This window comes from Callionymus lyra, chromosome 5 (assembly GCF_982586985.1).
Source record: "Callionymus lyra chromosome 5, fCalLyr1.hap1.1, whole genome shotgun sequence".
NCBI classification, from domain to species: Eukaryota; Metazoa; Chordata; class Actinopteri; order Syngnathiformes; family Callionymidae; genus Callionymus; species Callionymus lyra.
The window spans coordinates 26,598,001-26,616,481 of NC_141822.1; the positions used below are offsets into that span (position 1 = coordinate 26,598,001).

Sequence of the window (18,481 nt, forward strand, 5' to 3'; positions counted from 1 at the left end):
TTCACTCTTATGCGGTGCTTTCTATTCTGGGATCGTGCACTTGTTTCAAATGTTTTTTTTTCCAACAATCAGATCATTCGCGGTTGTGAAGATGCTGTTTTCTGATGAAATAGCAGCATCCTGGTTTCTGGGGTAGATTAAGACAGATATTGCTGAAATAATGGTGCAATGTTACACATTTTTAACAGAACTTGCTTCTTTTTAGTTTAATCGTGATAAATAATTGCAAAGAAAAACCGTTCTAAAGCAGCTCCTCTGTTTCCCACACGAACTAAACAACCCTCTCTCTGTTGCAGCTTTAACCTGCTCTGATCAATTTTTTATGATGAGCAATTGATCAAATGACTACTCGCCTCATGAAAGGAATAACACAAAGTGACAACTCTCAGAGGGAATAATCGCTCGACCTTGTGGGAAAGTGTTGAGGAATAATTTATGAGTTCTCTGGCACGGAGCTGTTTGGTTCTATGCATATATCGTTGTCTGCCAACAGTAGGTTGTTGTTGGATGAATCGCTGTTCCAGGAAAAAGATGTAAGATGAAGGATGATGAGCTTTCAAAGTAATGAAACAGCCTATTGTGACGAAGCTGAGACACTTATGAGGTCGGCTGTGCTTTAGTGGTCAAGCAGAACAGAAAGTTTGTATTACTTTATTCTTAACGTTACAAAACCCTTTTTTTTTCTTTTTTTTTAATCACAAATAATAAAATCTATAATTACATTTGATTAATATCCATTACGAAGAGCTGGTAATTCAATATTCTAACACTTTTTGACAAATCAAAATCCAGCCAATTTCTCAAGTAAATTAATAATGAAAATATTAAATGTATAAATATATGATCTTTGCCAAACATAAATGGTATAAGATTAAAAATGTATGATTTTATATGAAACACACTGAACTAAGGATTGAAGTTGGAGTTGCTACAGACAGGGTTTCTTTAAACTATGTGTGAAGAAACAACATACACCATCATAGCTGTATCATCAACCCATCGCTTGTAGATAGCTGGGTCATACAGTAAATAGCATGAAAAATAAACCTATATGTGATGCAGCTGCAGCAGTAACATTGTTGTTTTTAGCTTAGAATCAGAATCTTATCTGGTTTCATCCTCTTACAGACAGACAGCATAAATACCAGTCGATGGTATGTTGAAAAAAACTTTAATCCTTCAAGGAGAAAGACGACACAAAAATGCCAGCCTGATGATGAAACTCTAGTGGTTTTTAGTCAGATCCGGATGTGAAGCAAAACAGTAAATACGTTCTAAACGCAACTTTTTATTTTACCTTAGAAGACTAGTAAATATATTCAAGTTGGTCAAATCATTTCTAAACAGAGCCTTGATTTTCAGGCAGATAACAAACCAACACCAGCTTTAAATCAGAGTTTTTTTGTATATAATGAATAAAGAGAGATTTTTTAGATAAATACAAAAGAAAACTCATCGGTGCTTGTTTCTGTTTTTCTATTGCTTATTTTGTGTGTTATCTTATTTCATTCTTTTATTCTGTACTGCCACCATAAATAATTCCTTTGTTGTGTTTACAACACTGACAATAAAAGTTTCTGATTCTATACTAGCAAGTGAGTCATCTATTGCGGAGGAAACTCACTGATGCCCTCTAGTGTTTAAGTGGATCCGAACAAAGTCCAATCTGAGGTTGTTAAGAGCAGCTCTACCCAACTCATATGGTAGTTAAATATTACGACCAAGCAAATAAATAAACAACAGCGTATTAAGATACAAATAAGAGAAGTTACCTCAAAGGTTTATCTCCTTGATGATGCAAATGTTTTGAATTAATATTGGTTTATAAAATATATCTTTAATATTTAGCTCACCGATCCATCCCTCTTTTTTGCTAATAAGGGAGTGCACAATAACATATTTTACAAACTTTCAAAATCTTCAATTACGCTGGAATATGTTGTTTTTTAAATCTTTTTTTTTGTTTGTTTCCCTTTGAGAAGATACAATTGTACAATATTTAGTTATTAAAGTATAGGAAATGTTTAATTGGTTTGCCCATACCATATATTCAATTTAATTTTCTAAATGTGTCCGATTGTAGACAATGACAACCTTCAGAACAATAATTATTCCGTATTATTTGCAATATGTATTCTTATTGATTTATATTCCAAACAGCACATTTTATGACGATGATATCACATAGGTTTGGGCTCAAGTCACCTACAAGACTCAACCCCTCATGATCAAATCCCTCGGGTGTATACTTTTCATGTTACAGTATCTAAGGGGGCTTCTCTGGACCGTGTGGCAGCATCCACAAACATTACCGTGTGTCTAGCACCCTCTGCTGGCCTGAGAGTGCACATGCAACTCTTCCAGGCGCCCACACACGGGTCCACAGACACACTGGGGTGTATGATTAATGCTCTCTATTATAAGGTTTCTGAAAAAATTACCGGCTGCTCTCAAACTGACGGCTGTTTGAAAACATGTGCTTCAGCCCCCGTCTACCCGCTATGATTAACATTTTCAATTAGTACTTGTTGTCCCGGACGAACAACAATCCGAGTCAATTACTGATGTGACACAACACTTGTGTTCACGACTCAAAAGTTTGATGAGGGAAATAAAGGATGTCAGCTTCTGATCTACCTTTATAGAGCTGTGGTATTATTGCATTGAGGCTCCGGGCCCACACACGGCCCCTGAGCTTTAAGTATCCGGTTCCTTGTGAAGCCAAAAAAAAGTTTGAAATGACATTATTGAAAAAAAAAAAAAGTTTTACCATAAATCGAGCTGAAGTGCAGGGAATTTATGAAACATTTTATGTATGAATGTCAACTTCAATATTTCATCATGCACAGAGAATTGTTTCCAGTTTACTGCCCTCGCGTGAAATCCACATCAGGCTCATAAAGGCTGTCAGAGATTGAATTCGTGTTTCCTCCAAGTAGCTTAAGCGTCCATTAAACACTTGCTTTGACTGCAGTGGAATGAGTCAAAGTCGCTTTTTTATAGCACCTGTTCACCTTGAGATGATGTTGCCAGGTAACAGCATCCTTGTGCGAGTGTCCTGGTCTCTGTTGGTAATGGCTCAATTAAGGGCTCTCAAGAGAACCCAGATGGGGGTCCATGTTGCTCCCTCGTTTGTCTTCTTTATCCAACATAAGCAACAATAACAACATCAAAAAATGTGCATCTTTTTCAGATAATACAATACAATCACTATAATACAAATCGAACAGTTTCGAATAATAATATCCAATGCTGCTCACATAAGAGGAGACATCATGAACAAAGCATGTCTCCACCCAAACAAACCAGAGGCATTGTTTGTGGTCGAAAATACACCTGCAGTTCAAGCTAAAGACAGCAGATGGCGATATATATTATTTTCTGTATGCAGGAGGGGAATCCATTACAATTGAACTTACTGTTCAACCATTGTAAATGTGCCTCCCTTTGGACGACAGACTTCTTGTCTGAGAGCAGAGCCATCAGAGACTGCTTTGACACCACAGACTGGGATGTGCTGCTGAAGTCTGATGGTGAGGACGTCGAGGGTCAGACACACTGTTTTACAGATTATTTAAATGTCTGCTTAGACTGTCCGCTGTTAACCTAATAATAAACCGTGGGTAACAAAGGAGGTCAAGGATGTCCTTGACAGGAGGAAGGTGGCTTTCAGGAGCAGGGACAGGGACAACCATGAGGTCAGCACAGCAGGATGTGAAGCGATTGCTTGAGGGAGGCAAAGGACACCTACAGGAGGAGGTTGGAGGAGAAGCTGAGTGGGGAACAAATATGAGAGGTCTGGGATGGTGTTAATACCATCACTGGACACAAGACCAATGCCTCTCTGACTGCAGTCTACGGCTGGGGAAAGTACCAACCCTGTGGAAGACTTCCTGTATCGTTACAGTCCTGAAAAAGATCCGAGCGAGCTGAACGATTACAGAACGGTGGCACTGACTTCGCAGCTGATGAAGACACTGGAGCGGCTGGTCCTCAAACAACTCAGGCCACAAGTCCAGCACGCGCAAGACCCCCTGCAGTTTGCCTCCTGGCCAGCAGTTGGTGTAGAAGATGCCATCCTTCACCTCCTGCATCGGACCAACTCCCACCAAGATAAAGGAAGCGGCTCAGTGAGGATCCTGTTCCTGGACTTTTCTAGTGCCTTCAACACGATCCAGCCCACTCTGCTCCAGGACAAACTGACACAGATGCATGTGGCCCCATGTCTGGTCTCCAGGATTTCGGACTTTCTTACTGATCGACCACAGTATGTCAGGCTGAAGGACATCATGTCCGACACTGTGGTGTGCAGTACAGGATCACCTCAGGGGACAGTACTGGCCCCTCTTCTCTTCACCATCTACATTTCAGACTTTTGCTACAAGTCTCGTCCAGAAGTATGCTGACGACACTGCCATTGTTGATGCATCAGGGACAACAACGAGGATAAGTACAGGAGTCTGATACGTGACTTTGTGGATTGGAGTGAGGAACCGTTTGCAGCTGATCACCTCAAAGACCAAGGAGCTGGTCTTGGACTTTGGGAGGTCCAGGACAAAGCCACGTTCAGTGTCCATCAGAGGTGACAACGCTGAGATAGTTGACAACTATAACAACACTATAAGTACCTCGGTGTGTGGCTGGACAGAAAACTGGTCCTGCAACACAGACCATGTGAATACAAGAAAGTTCAGAGTAGACTGTACTTTCTGAGGAGGCTTCGATCATTTAACATCTGCAGGAAACTCTTCTACATGTTCTACCAGTCTGTGGTGGCCAGTGTCCTGTTTATGCTGTGGTGTGTTTGGGTGGGAATGTGTCCAGGAGTGTCAACAGGTTGGACAGGTTGATCAGAAGGGCTGGCTCTGTGCATGAAGCTGGACTCACTGGTGACAGTTGCTGAGAGATTCCTGGACAAACTACTGTCCATCATGGATGATGACAGTCATCCTCTGAACACTGTCATCAGTGAGAAGAGAAGCAGATGGAGCATGAATGCTTTTTCCCAGATGCAAAACTAATAGACTCAGGGAGTGATTCGTTCCTCATGTTATTAGATTATACTATTCTGAGTTTGGGGGAAGGAGTGGAGCGAAAGTATAAAGTATTATGACATTCTATTCCATGTTAATCTAATCTATCTATCTATATAGATATATATATATATATATTTAAAGACAAGTTTTTAAGACTTGGATTCCAGCAATTTCTTGAAGTTTAAGCAACATTACCTTTAGAATGTGACACTTGTTTTTGTTTTCCATACATGGAGTAGATAAATGAGCTGTGGTTCTATGTTACTTAACCAAATACCCCTGCATTAAACGAAAGTAGTAGGTGATTTAAGGATACGGTATACGTTTGTAACTGCAGACTTTTGTGTTGATACATTATTTTGATGATCGCAGATTTTATGTGTATGTTTACTTCTTTTAAAGAAGTCAAAAAGGGGTAGCGGGTGAGACAGGAAGTCAGAAGTTAAAGCAGTGAAGAGTTCCGTACAAATAAAAATAAGTAATATCAAAATGGTGTTCAGTCCCATACTCTTTATGGAAATATAAACAATAAAACCTTGCCCTATTAAAAAAAGTATTGCCCGTTTCATTCCATCCCCACGCTGTTAAAAACGCCTCTTATTTTGGAGCGTGTACCCAGGGAAGCCCCGCACTTCCTGTTTAGCTTGACGCTTGTGTTATTCGGAGCCACTTCGCTGAAGTGCGGCCATTTCCTGCTTCTCTGGTGTTTGTTTTCCGACACTTTGTCGCTTTGTACAGAGGCGTCTTCCGTCTCTTAGACAAGACTCCAGCACACAAGGCCTCGGTTCCGTGTCACTTGGTCCCGGCTGGCTCCTCTGCCAGCTGTAACGCGTACGGGATGGACCCAGCGAGCCGATATCAAGTGGTGAGTGACGGCATCACAACACCGTGAGCTCCGCGGGCCTCGTCGTCGTTCCGCCGATTTTCAGGCCTTCGCACACTTTTATTACGACTTAAGGATCTGTTTACGTCACACTGACAACTGTCCCACTTGTCTCCTGCTTGTATCTCAACCATCGGGTGTAAGCTGTTGTCGCTGGTTGTCGATCAGATGTAGATTGTTTACACTTCATGGTGTTATCCGTTATAACCTACAATTATAGCGTATAAATGCTGGATTACAGCAATGACTGACAACATATAAATCGCTTTTTATTCGTCTTTTTAATGTGTGTTGCAATCGATTCAACGTTGTCATCGACCAGAAATACTTGTTGGTCGCCTCAAGTCGTAAGTGAATTTACTTTAGTGAAGCTTTCTTAGCTTTTGCTTAACTCGTGAACGAGTTAGAACATGTAAATATTGGGCCACTAGTCATTCGTAATCCCATCGTTAAACAAAAGAACATGTTGTCATTATAAAGTTATTAAAACACTGCGATTTAATAGTAAATAGATACATGTGATGCCAGATGGTTGAGCAACTCACAGGGAGAAATCACCTAAAACTTTTATTTTCATTTTCATTTTTATCTACTCCTACTAATGTTGACTAAGGGTTTGGACAGGTCTGTATATTGAGCTTGTTTTATTTATTTTATTATTTTTTAGAACAATTTCTCTTTCTGAGGGATTCAATACAAAAGCGGCGTTACACATGAGCATTATGGATGTTATGTTTGGACGTTTTTAGTTGTGAATTTTTGTAACCGTCATATAGGCGTCGATTTCAACCTGTAATTCCAAAAAAACATGGATTAATAATCCCAACCCTTAGTCAACATGAATTGAAAATGATTATAATTAAAAATTTGGCTGAACTATCTCTTTAAGATGTAGTTGCACTGAGTAAGGTAAGGTAAGGTAGAACTTTAATGATCACTCAGGAGGTCTCCTTCTGGAAATTGTTTTTTTTCCAATAGCCACAGCAAATACAGCAATTTTTCACAAAAAATAAATCAAAATAGAATAATAACAAGAACAAAGAGAAAGAAAGAGAAAGAACAAGATGATATAAATAATAATAATGTGATGTCCAAACGTGTACAAGTACAAGAAACTTGGTTTCTACTGCAGTTGTTGTTGTAAATAATTGTTGACAGGAATATCCACGGGGGAGACCTGAAGCAAGATCTTGAGATCCCACCAAAAAAAAAAGAAAAAAAAAAGATAATCATTCAATTCTGAAGTTGAGACAAAAACGTGTTTCATGCATGAAGACCAAGCAGAGAATCCAATGAGTTGCGTCTGTTTTTAATTCCTGTGGTTTGTTTCAGCTCAGATGTTTTGACGTCATCATTTATACAAAATCTCTGTCTCGAGATGGGAGTTGTAAAAAAACCCTCCCCGGGGGCGAAGAACACAATTATACACAGCACAACGTAACAAAGCTTCCATTATCTTGTCTGCTCGACGCGTTGTTTCGGGATTTTAATCTCGGCTTTTCTGAAAAATGATTCTGGCACTGGCGCAGCTGTTTGGTTGGAATATTTGGGAGTCAGGAGGAGGCTCGTGGCCGGGGAAGGTGTTGCGTAACGCACACGGGTGCGTGGGACTCTCCTGCTCCGTCGTTGATCCTGAGTCTTCGGTCGCTCACACACCCGCTCCCTCCCTGCTCTGAGTCAACCCAACGTTGACGTCTCGCCTGCTCGGACACCGTGGCAAACTGCCGGATACAGCTTAAAATTCTCAGCCGAAAAAACCCTCAAATAGTGATACTTAACAAAACGTTATAAAACCTGAAAACAAAGCAAACTGTTGTATTGGTTTTTACCCCCCAAAAAAAGAGGTAACACAAAGGGAGAACAATGTTGACTGACCTGCCACTTTTTCCTCTTACTTCCTCATGGTTTATGAGGACTTCTTTTGTTTGCGGTTTTCATTTGTTACAAACACAATCCCGACAAACTTTTTCTGCCTGTTTCTCTCGCATAACCTAAAACTTATATCCAAATATTTTCTCGGTCACACTCGTAACGTTATATCTTTGCATGAGTTGCCTAAAAATATCGTGTTATATTGTCATCAATCAGTTAGACAAATGCAATAAGGTGTTGTTGTGTGACCAAGGCAGAGGTCACACAAACGCTCATCAATCCTCGGTTTCAACTGTGGAGACTGTAATATCAGAAGGTGTTGAGCTCTTCAGAGTGACGACGGAGAATGTGTACATGAATGTATCAGCTGTGTTGAGCTTGTGTATCATTTTTCTGAAAGGGTTGCTAGATGAGCAGCGTGCACACACCTACACATCTCTCATAATATTTTCCTTTACATTGTTTACCAGATGTCATTTTTATAGAGCAGATGAAATATTCCTAAACCCTGCTAGTAATAGTAAAGTTAATCTCCATTAGAGCCGATGTATTCTAAATAGATGTCTTTTAATTTTACTTTTTTTTAATCATTTGTAAATGAACACAATTCTAAACCTCAAAGTATATAACAAACTAATTTAAAAGGTTTCTAAAGTTCACCTCAGAATGAGCACTTTACAAGACTACTTAAGCCACAAGGTAAGCCATCCAAACTAATATTTGATCTATCATGTTTGTCCTGGTTTTGAGGTTAGTTGACCTGGTCTATATAATTTTTATTTTTAAAAGCTGCTACAAAAAAACGGCTTTGAGTGATGCCTGATGCAGTGTGTAATTATGTAAGTGCAAAGATTAAAACATAACTTCCATAAATCGTTTTTTCTTTAAAATATATTATTTCAAATCATCATATAGTATCAAATAGGGGTGTGTATTGGCAAGAGTCTAGCGTTATACGCTACATATCATGATAAAACAGTGGCAACGATACAATGCTATATTGCTATGACAACATATTGACATTGTAAACACAAAATGTTATTACATGATAATTATCAGTTTACTAAATAGAAACAGAGAAATCTTTTGGGGATTTTACAAGAGAAGAGATTTAAGAAAAATCAAGTGAATATTAGCATTAGTTGTTAAATGAAAAAGAAATCTAAAAAAAAAAAGAACAGTGCTGTTGAACATCAATACAGGGAAATATTTAAGTGTCTCAATGTTTTCTTACACAACTAGTATTCAAGGATGCGAGTTATATTTAAAAAGAAAAATATAACTTTGAGTTACTGCTCTTCTAGTTCTATGTGGGAGTGTCCAGACATGTAAATTGTCCGTGTCCTTGCTATTTACAGTGGCATTGAATCATGCATTATGCAACTCAAAAGTAATTTTCTGCAGCCCATAAAATAGACACTTGTTTCATAGACTGACAATAACTCAAAAGCTTTTCTTAAAATGCCATGCAATTACATTTCATATAGGAAAATAAATTAGTTGAGCTTTACTTAGAATGAATCAATAATGATGTGTTTATTGCGTTGACTTTAAAATCAATTGACTTCAATCATCATCTCTTTCTCCTGCAGCTAAACAATGAAGAGGACTCCTCAGAGGTCGCCTCAAACGAGCCGCTGCCGTCCACTTCTGCCGTAGCCCAGGCTGGACCGTCCCAGGAGCCGAGCGAGGTCCAGACCTGTTCGCCGTCCACATCCGCATCCGCGTGCGGGACTGAGGCGGAAGCCGAAGCTCCTCCGCCTCCGTACGCCTCCATCGACCTGGGAGCCACCGCAGCAGTACCACGTGAGGACGGAAGAAAATTACACGTCTTAACGCTGTCCATCTTACTAAGGATTGATTCTCCCACAGATACCAGTTACCAGGCAGACTTCCCAGTGCCTCCACCTTACAGCGTTGCCACCTCCCTGCCCACCTACGATGAAGCAGAGAAGGCCAAAGCTGCTGCCATGGCCACCTCCGCTGTGGAGGTGATTCCACGGGTACGGACGAGAGGATTTCTATCTACTACATTACATTTAAACATATTTTTGTATCAAGATTTTTGTGGATTTAAAAGAAATAGAAACTTTTTCTGAAAGTAATAGAGTATTTAAAACAACTTTTAAACAAGCATTTATGTGGCATTCTGGTTGAGTAACATCTGAAAGTTGTGATAAGATTGAATTTATCATCCGCTTATGATTTATGTTGAGTCAACACATCGAGTGTTGCTCTTTGACCGGTACCATCCTTCTTCCATGAGAAAAAAAAAGTATTATGAAATATGAAGGTGAATAGGGGCGTGTATCGGCCAGAATCTGGTGATATAATACTAACAACAGGATATATATGCAGTATTGCATGAGTAGTTGGCTGGTGTTTTTCCGGTAACTTCTTTAATTATAAACAAAAATATATCCAATCGAGTTGACTGTAACCTCTTGTCCTCAGTCATCCCCGGTATAGCTGCATAAGACGTAATGACTGCTTCCATCTAGTGGCTGGAAGTGTATTTGCAACACAAAAATGTACCAAACTTTGTGAACATTTGCATTGTAATTATTCAATTTTAAAATTTGGGATTTTATTTTAAACACACATTATTGAAATTTAAACCATAAAAAAACTATGATGAAGAAATATTATAAACCCAAGTACCGGTACTATGAAATAAATAATGAGAATCAGAAACGTCTATACAGTATTTTATGATCAAGATATTTAAGTATATACAGTTAGAGAGAATAGTCAGAGTTATAGAATAGTCATCACAGTTGAACAATTAGGTATTTTTTAACAGGAAATTTGTTCTTATTTTAAGATACATTTTGTCTACGTTTTATTATGGTTGTGAGTCCTTGGTGAATGTAGAAGTGATCTAAACACCCCATGATGCGTTCAATGACCATTAGTTGCTGTAAAAACATAAGAAAAACAATATTGTACTGTTACTATTTTTACTTTTGACTGATGATGTTTGTGTTCTAGGACGATGAGTTCGCTCCCAGGGATGATTTCAGCGACGCCGATCAGCTGAGAGTCGGGAACGACGGAATCTTCATGTTGGCCTTTTTCAGTGAGTTTTCCTTTTTAACATGATAATTGCTGGTTAAAGTATAGTAAAGTAGGGCAGCACTAATCATCTTATTTTTTTAAAAAAAAAACAGGCATAATGTTGATGTAATGATGAGTAAAAGGTTATTTAAGGTCTGCACATAGTACTTTATTTCTAAAATATCTAAAACTTTTGTAACAAAGACCCCTTGTCTTATGTTATAGCATTTTTTGAGAGATTCTTGTGATTAAACTCTATAAAATTATATGTTAGTCTTTGTTCAATTAAAATCAACATTATTTATGCTTTAATCTTATTTTGCACCGAAATCTTTTTTCATAATTTTATTTTGGTAAAGCAATTATCATCATAAGTAATCTGAATTAAATGATTAATCAAAATAATCCTTATTTTTATTTTGCTCATAATCGTGTAGTTCTTGAAATAAAAATCAATAAAGGACATAAATCAGATATTACACTGGAAAATGTTTGGAAAAATACAGTCTCAGCCTCTCCAGAGAAGTTCAAACGAAGGCCAAACAACATTTGTTGAACAAACAATGTCTGGTCTTTGACACTCGCTGGGAGAAACTATGACATCAAACTAGGGAGTTGTTTCGAATGAGTAACACTGTCCAATCATTTTCTCCGTTTAACCTGGACCTTCATTTAAAAGTAGAAATTATTGTTTTTTATATTTTCTGCAATAATCGGTTCAACTTTCTGCATTGAAAACTCTTATTTTTATTTTTTCAACAATGCTCTTCAATACAAAACTTGGCCTTGGGGACTCACCCTGAGAGTGTGTGTGTGTCCATGTGACCACCAAGCTGCTGTGGGTCACAGTGTTTTCTTACGTACTACTTAACCCAGAAGATAAAATGAGAGGCCGGCGCAAGAGAGCCTTTATCTTGTTTTGTAAACAAATAAAAATGGACAATTTGAAAAGTAGAATGATTTTATACACTCCTTTGAATTAAATCATAACAAAAATTGAAGAATTTTCGAAATCTTGAGCTTCTTTTTTATCCTGAAACACATTGTTCTTCACTGTTGTGCTCTTCAGTTTCATTAAGCAGCGGGTTCTCATTGTTCTTGTGGAGTCTCTCAGCTTGCAGGATATTCAGTTTTCAATAACGCGATAGCTCCAGCACACCAGGAGGGAACATTGTTTTGTGTCAACATAGATTCTGACTTGGAGGTCAAACAACAGTTTGAACGTGGCTCAATCTGCATAGAGCAGGACGACAGATAAAAGGAGCAAAACCGGTTCCGTATCGACACGATTGCAGATTCCTCAAGGCCAGTTCATGACTTTATCTGTTGCTTAAGATAATAAACATCTTCATTGGATACTTCACAGTTATGTCTTTCAAAGGGGGGTCTTGTCTGTTTGATTCCCAACGACTTTCTTTTTTGTGTTGGTTGGTGGTGGTGACTGTCATGATCTGATTTTTCAAGAGCAAGGGTGTTTTTTTTTTTTTATTTCTTCAGGGGCCACATTATATACTGAAGAAAAAAGCCAAGAGAGAGGAGCAAAGAGCAAAAATATGACGGAAAAACAATTAAAAAAAAATACACAAAATAACACATATGACAATAAAATATATAAAATCATAAACCTTTCATATAAATAAAAATAAGGATATAACTGTTTTTCTAAATATGATATTCACGCAAATTATAAAGGAAAAAAATCCCATTTATTGTATTTAGAGTCAATACAATAATAAATTGTCAATGTAAAACATTTTATACACGTTCTACTCATGAGGGCCGCAGAAATACAGTTTACACTGTTTGTTGAAGAGACTCATTATCTTTACAGCTAACATTTATTTGTACACATTGTATGTATATACTTCTGAAGTGCATATTACAAACGAAAGTAAGAGCAGGGTGGCAAGAGTCAAATGAGAAAGGAGAAACAAGTTATGCAAGTTTAAGTTCAAACATTGACAATATCTTCAGGATATTAGCATAGTTAGCTTGAAAATGTTATTTGATTCTGCTGTTTGCTAGCGCTGACGAAGCCTTATGAAGCAATGTTATACTTTTTTTAAGAGCTCAGTAGGTGGCGCTCCGAGTTGAAAAAATGATGTGAGGTTTCAATAGAATAGCAATTTAAATCAACAGGTCATAGAACAGAGAGCGCCACCTACAGGACTCTGAGAATCAAGATGATGCTTCGTGAAGTTTCATCAACCCATCTGTCAATTAGGTTTTGGTGCCATGTGGCGTTAAACTACTAACCACTTTTTTTGTCCCTCTAGTGGCCTTCCTGTTCAACTGGATTGGCTTCTGCTTGTCCTTCTGTCTGACCAACACGATCGCTGGACGCTACGGCGCCATCTGTGGCTTCGGCCTCTCACTCATCAAATGGATTCTCATTGTCAGGGTATGAACTTGATCTTTTTAATTTAACATGTATGGTAGTGACCGCTGATCTTATTCTCTGTGCAGTTTTCCGACTACTTCACCGGCTACTTCAACGGTCAGTACTGGCTGTGGTGGATCTTCCTGCTGCTCGGTACGTTTGCAAGTCGTGAACTCACTCGCACGGTTCTTAAGATCAATGGCTGATTCTTCCTTCTGTCTCAGGCCTGCTGCTGTTCTTCAGGGGTTTCGTCAACTATCTAAAAGTACGCAACATGTCCGAGAACATGGCCACTTCACATCGAACGCGTCTCTTCTTTCTCTATTGAAAAGGTAAAAAAAATATATTATATATTAATAATAACATCTGTTCTTCGTCAGTTTCTTCATGATGCGATTCCCTACAGGTTTTTTTCTCCTGACATCGACACCACCATTCCTTTCCAATGTGAAGTCCCTTCTCTCCCTCGAATGATCTGTCCCAGGATTTTCTGCAGTGAAGAGGCGAAATGGGGGGAGGCCGGAGGAGAGAAGTGGCAAAAAACAAGATTGATCTTAAATTCAAAAGGTCTTAGTATGTCACATGATCAGGTCTTTGGAGGGATTTATTCGGACGCCAAATCCATTTTCTTTTGAAATTGTTATGCGCATGGACATCTTAATAATGTTAAGGTTTGCACTTTTGTCATTTAGAGAAAATAATTGTGCTGATTTTACAATTATTTTTTTATCAATTTAGTCGTTTTTTTTAGCATCAGTGAACGCTTTTTTAAACGAGATACACATTTTAGAAACAGATGAGCCAGTGAAGCTTCATTGAAACTGTGTCGTCATTCTCAGAGCCCACTAGATGGCACTATAGTCTATTTTAATGAAACGGAGAGCGCCCCCTCCCATGGAGTGCTGAACTGCTTCATGAAGCTTCATTAGCTCATCGCTACATTACAGCCCTCTGTGTAGTTAAATTAGTATCTTCTAATTAAAGTATCTTCCCCCGACAGATTCACACAACATGTTGAACGTCTCCGCTGTTATATCAATTTCTTTAGGTGGCAATTTTAACAACTCATGTAGTCAAACAATAAACCACCTCCGCTTCCTTCTTCAGGTTCAACTATATCAACAACATAGAATGGTTAATAATGTATAATATTATAATAACTGCGGTTCGAGTAATAGTCATCCTTCTTGTACTCCATACTTTTTTGGTCAAAGCTATTCAAATATCACATATTTAGCTCATTTATTCTTTAAGATAGCTTAGTTGCTTACTTTCAAACTCTTTCGCCACCAACAATGCGCAGAGTCGCTTTGTTAAGAAACAGCACCATCAAGTGGCCGAAATCTATTACGTTCTCAAGTCTCAGTTTCTGACCTATGCAGCTATTCTTTTTTCTTTTTTCTTTTTTAATCCGACCAATGTCAGAGGGCTAGTTTAGAATGAGTTTTGGTGATGAATGAAGTGAGTAGTTTTCTTTTGTCATTTTCTTTTTTTTAATAGATACCGGAAATGTACTGGACATAGACGATTGTGAAGTTGAGCAGTTCAAGGAAATATTTATTTTCAATCACAAGTAATGGATGAGCAAAGATACTTTCATGATTAATTAACAATATGGATCATTAAAAAAAAAAAAAAAAGTTTTTAATGATGATGCTCATTTTCAACTGCGTCCAGTGCAGTTCCGGCCTCCGCTGCATCAATTGCCAAAAAAAAAATCTTAATAGACACGATTCTGTTGGTGACAAAAGACTAGTTTCGGGCGAGGGAGTCAGCAGCTGCAACAAAACTCAGAGTCTTATGCAACATGGCTAGCATTTATGAAAACAATAAGAAAAATAGCTCCGTAGTTTGGTCGAGCACATCAAAGATAAAACAATCTGCACAAGGTGACACGGTTGTGGATATTTTTTTTAACATTGTGAACACGGATCAGCAATACATGAACTGTCAGCGGTTATGCATGTCCTGCATGGTGTACACACGCCATTAAATTAACTTTCTGCAATAGTGTCGGCCATTTTACTTGGCAGGGATTCACTGTCCAGAAGAAAACGCGTTACTAGCAGCTCTTGCCAATTTACCCTATTTGCACTTTGAATTGTACAGAATCATTTGTGATGTTAACAAAATGAGGTGACTGGAATTATTATTAATTGACCCAATTTATTTTTTTATTTTGCCTTTTTTTTTGGTTGCACTTTTTACGGCCAAGTAAACTGTGACAGCTTTGGTGTTGCCAAACAATTTTTTTTTAAATGCTTTTATTTTGTAGGGGGTTAAGTAAACGCTTGACTCCGCTATTAACTAAATTGAAATCTTTAATTCAGTCTCTGCCGTGAGTGAGTGATACCGCAATTAAATATTTGTAAATACATGACAAATAAAGATGGCGGCTATGTTTATATATTTTTTTCCCATAACACAACTTCTCAGTCAGAATACATGTATTGTTATTTAATTGACAGATGACATCTTGCAAAACAGCCAATAAAGTTCAAGCGCCTGCCACTTGAGTGTTTGTCTTCTTTTTTTTTTCACTTTTAGATGCATGTTGACTCGGGATGTTCGGAAAAAGGGCATGAAAGGCGCTATATAAATAGAGATTATTATTATTATTATTATTATTATGAATATATCTCTGTGGTAGATGTATTTTGTTAGTTGATCCACAAGAGGGAGACAAACGAAGCAAAGTAAAAATGACGTCAAGATTTTGTCAATTCGATAAGTAACGCACATTGCGATGGCGTTTTTCTTCTTTACACAATTCGGTATATCAAGATTGATTATACAGTATATCACTGATACTGTCATTATGTCAGTGGTAAAGATGATATTGACTAGAGGCTTATCTTTAAAATAAATGAAAAAACCTTCAACCCTAATTATAGTCGAGATAAAATTGAAAAATATATTCAAGAACACAAATACAACGTCTTCATTTAACTTAAGTTTCAATGACACCGATTTGTAATCATTTACATCCTATGTATACGTTACATTACTAGCTCAAACATTTGCACCTGCTAATTTCTACACTAAGCACAATTTATCCATTGGTGTAATGTTTGATAATATTTATTATCAAAAGATAAATAAAAAGCTTGCCATGTGATGACAGGGTTCCAATATAAATGCAATGAAAAAGACCTATTGACACTATAACAATGCATTATTTTCTGTGATTAATGTTCACTAACTACTTCAGGGAGTTTTCAAGGACGAGTCATCGATCGGAAATTATCGATACTGATACCAGATCCGGAACGATGTTTTTCAATTTTATAACATCAATTCTAAACAACAATAAAAATTACGTCACACATAGAACACATCTTGAGTTCAATTTTTCAAATGTTAATTTCCACTACACGGTTTTATTACAAAAAAATAATAATAATAATAATTTACATTGCAAAAATAATGCTGACAATTGACTAACGTGATCTAATCTATTCTCTCCCTCTATCACTTTTCTCTTCAGAAAAAAAAACACAATTTTTGATCACGTGTGAGAACAGAAACTTGGTACTGAAAAACAAAGTACGTTTCGATCCTATGCAACTACTTTAATTTCAGTAAGTGCCACAAACGTTCAATACCCATATACAGTATGTACAGATATTGATCATATATTACTGAAAGGTTTGCTTCAAATTGTGCATCCCATTTCTTTATATAAGAATTGAAAATAATTTTGTTAAGCTTCATCATACAGGTTCCTTATAGCGCTCTCCGCTCATAATACTTTATTCTGAATCGTTTATTAATTCAAACGTAATATTCTTAAACTAAGCTTTAAAAATTACGTTACCCTTTTAACCCATTTGTTTGATGTTCCTGCGTATTATGGATTAAATTATTTAATTTATTATATAGGCCCTTACACACATTTGCACCTGTTCACTCCCCGAGGTAGAATGATTTGGTGAGGAGTTATACAACAGAGGAAATGTTAAACTAAAAGGTGAAAACACTAAAAGAAAAGTATAAAATGTTAAATTCTGTGCGAACAGCCTTCATAAGACACCTTCATTACGTGTCTTTCTCCACAGGTCAGCACGAATACACCACGATCAGCCATTAAGCTTCGCTGTCACTGACCACGGTTCACGTTGACGGGCTGAGAACTAGAAGCAAGATCTTTCTTTAAAAGAAAAAGCTGGTTCATGTGTAGGGATGAAGGGATCCGCTGAATCATGACGCTGCAAGATGTTAGATCAGCATTAAAGATAATCTTGCAAGTCATCTCACTCCTTCACATGCTGCTTGAACTTAAGGAAAAGTTAATGTAGCCTTAAAAAACTACTTATTTAACTCATTTTGTCAGGACTTGGAGCAGTAAAGATTAAAGTATAAACTACTTCATTTAACTGAAGGCTTATAAAAAGAGCATGTTCCATGCACTGATATAAAAGACACAAAAACACCACAAACTACTGGCTAGACACTTCACAAAAACTACAATAAAGCAATTCCATAAATACTTATAATTTACCAAAGAGACTGAGAGACCAATGCTGTTTTTTAAACTCACCACATGTAAGGGGAACAGAGAGCAGGTGAGAAGAAGACACAGGTGACACGAATCAGGTCAGAAGCAAAAGAGGAAGTTGAAAAAAAAAAACACACAGGAACCAGGGATTCACAATAAAAAAAAACAGGAAGTGAAACAAAAGGGCACATACATGACAGGACATGACACATTTGTAATCAAGTACTTAGTTACCTTTATTTTTGTATTTAACGATTCGTCCGCTCACCTTGGTTTGAGAGTGACATTGTCGTCTTTAGCCACAAGGAGTCGCTGTCCACCCATTGTTAAACCAACATACGGTCACTGATTTCATCTGTCGTGCAGCGTCTTCAAATGGAGCTCTTTGATGATCTTAAGAAAATACTTTTTTGTGTGTGTGTGTCTTCCCTTCTAAAATGCAATTAGTTTTAGTAGGGACATTTTTCCAGAGATTCCTCACAAGAACCACAGTATCTTATCCCAAAGATTTGGTTCTCATCGTGACTTGCGTTGTTATATCTTTTGACAAAGACGCTCAATAGGCAGTGATGAAGCTTCATGAAGCAGAAAATAATTAAAATAGGTCGATTGGAGAATATACAGAATAAACTTGCATACATTGCAGTTACACTATTCACTAGAAACACAATTTGTGAGCCTTATAAAGTGGCTTTTTCTTGCAAAAAAACTGACAAAACCGCTGTCAATATGAGGTTGCATGCATAACCACTCAG

General features: G+C 37.6%; 1 protein-coding gene across 1 annotated transcript; it reads left to right on the forward strand.

Annotated features, from left to right (window-relative positions):
• The first annotated feature begins 5,689 nt into the window (after positions 1-5,689).
• Positions 5,690-15,739, forward strand: ndfip2 (Nedd4 family interacting protein 2). Its single transcript, XM_087791668.1, has 8 exons — positions 5,690-5,901; positions 9,384-9,597; positions 9,664-9,794; positions 10,783-10,870; positions 13,125-13,249; positions 13,315-13,381; positions 13,453-13,560; positions 13,635-15,739. The coding sequence occupies exons 1-7, from the start codon at positions 5,875-5,877 to the stop codon at positions 13,554-13,556; spliced, it is 756 nt and encodes a 251-aa protein (XP_087647794.1). The 5' UTR covers positions 5,690-5,874; the 3' UTR covers positions 13,557-13,560; positions 13,635-15,739.
• Positions 15,740-18,481: the final 2,742 nt, after the last annotated feature.

Bases quoted from the DNA above. Each gene is read 5' to 3' on its own strand.
- ndfip2 (XM_087791668.1), top strand. From the start codon at position 5,875: ATGGACCCAGCGAGCCGATATCAAGTG. The intron at 10,871-13,124 runs GTGAGTTTTCCT...TTGTCCCTCTAG, and splicing joins CTTCATGTTGGCCTTTTTCA to TGGCCTTCCTGTTCAACTGG. The intron at 13,250-13,314 runs GTATGAACTTGA...TTCTCTGTGCAG, and splicing joins AATGGATTCTCATTGTCAGG to TTTTCCGACTACTTCACCGG.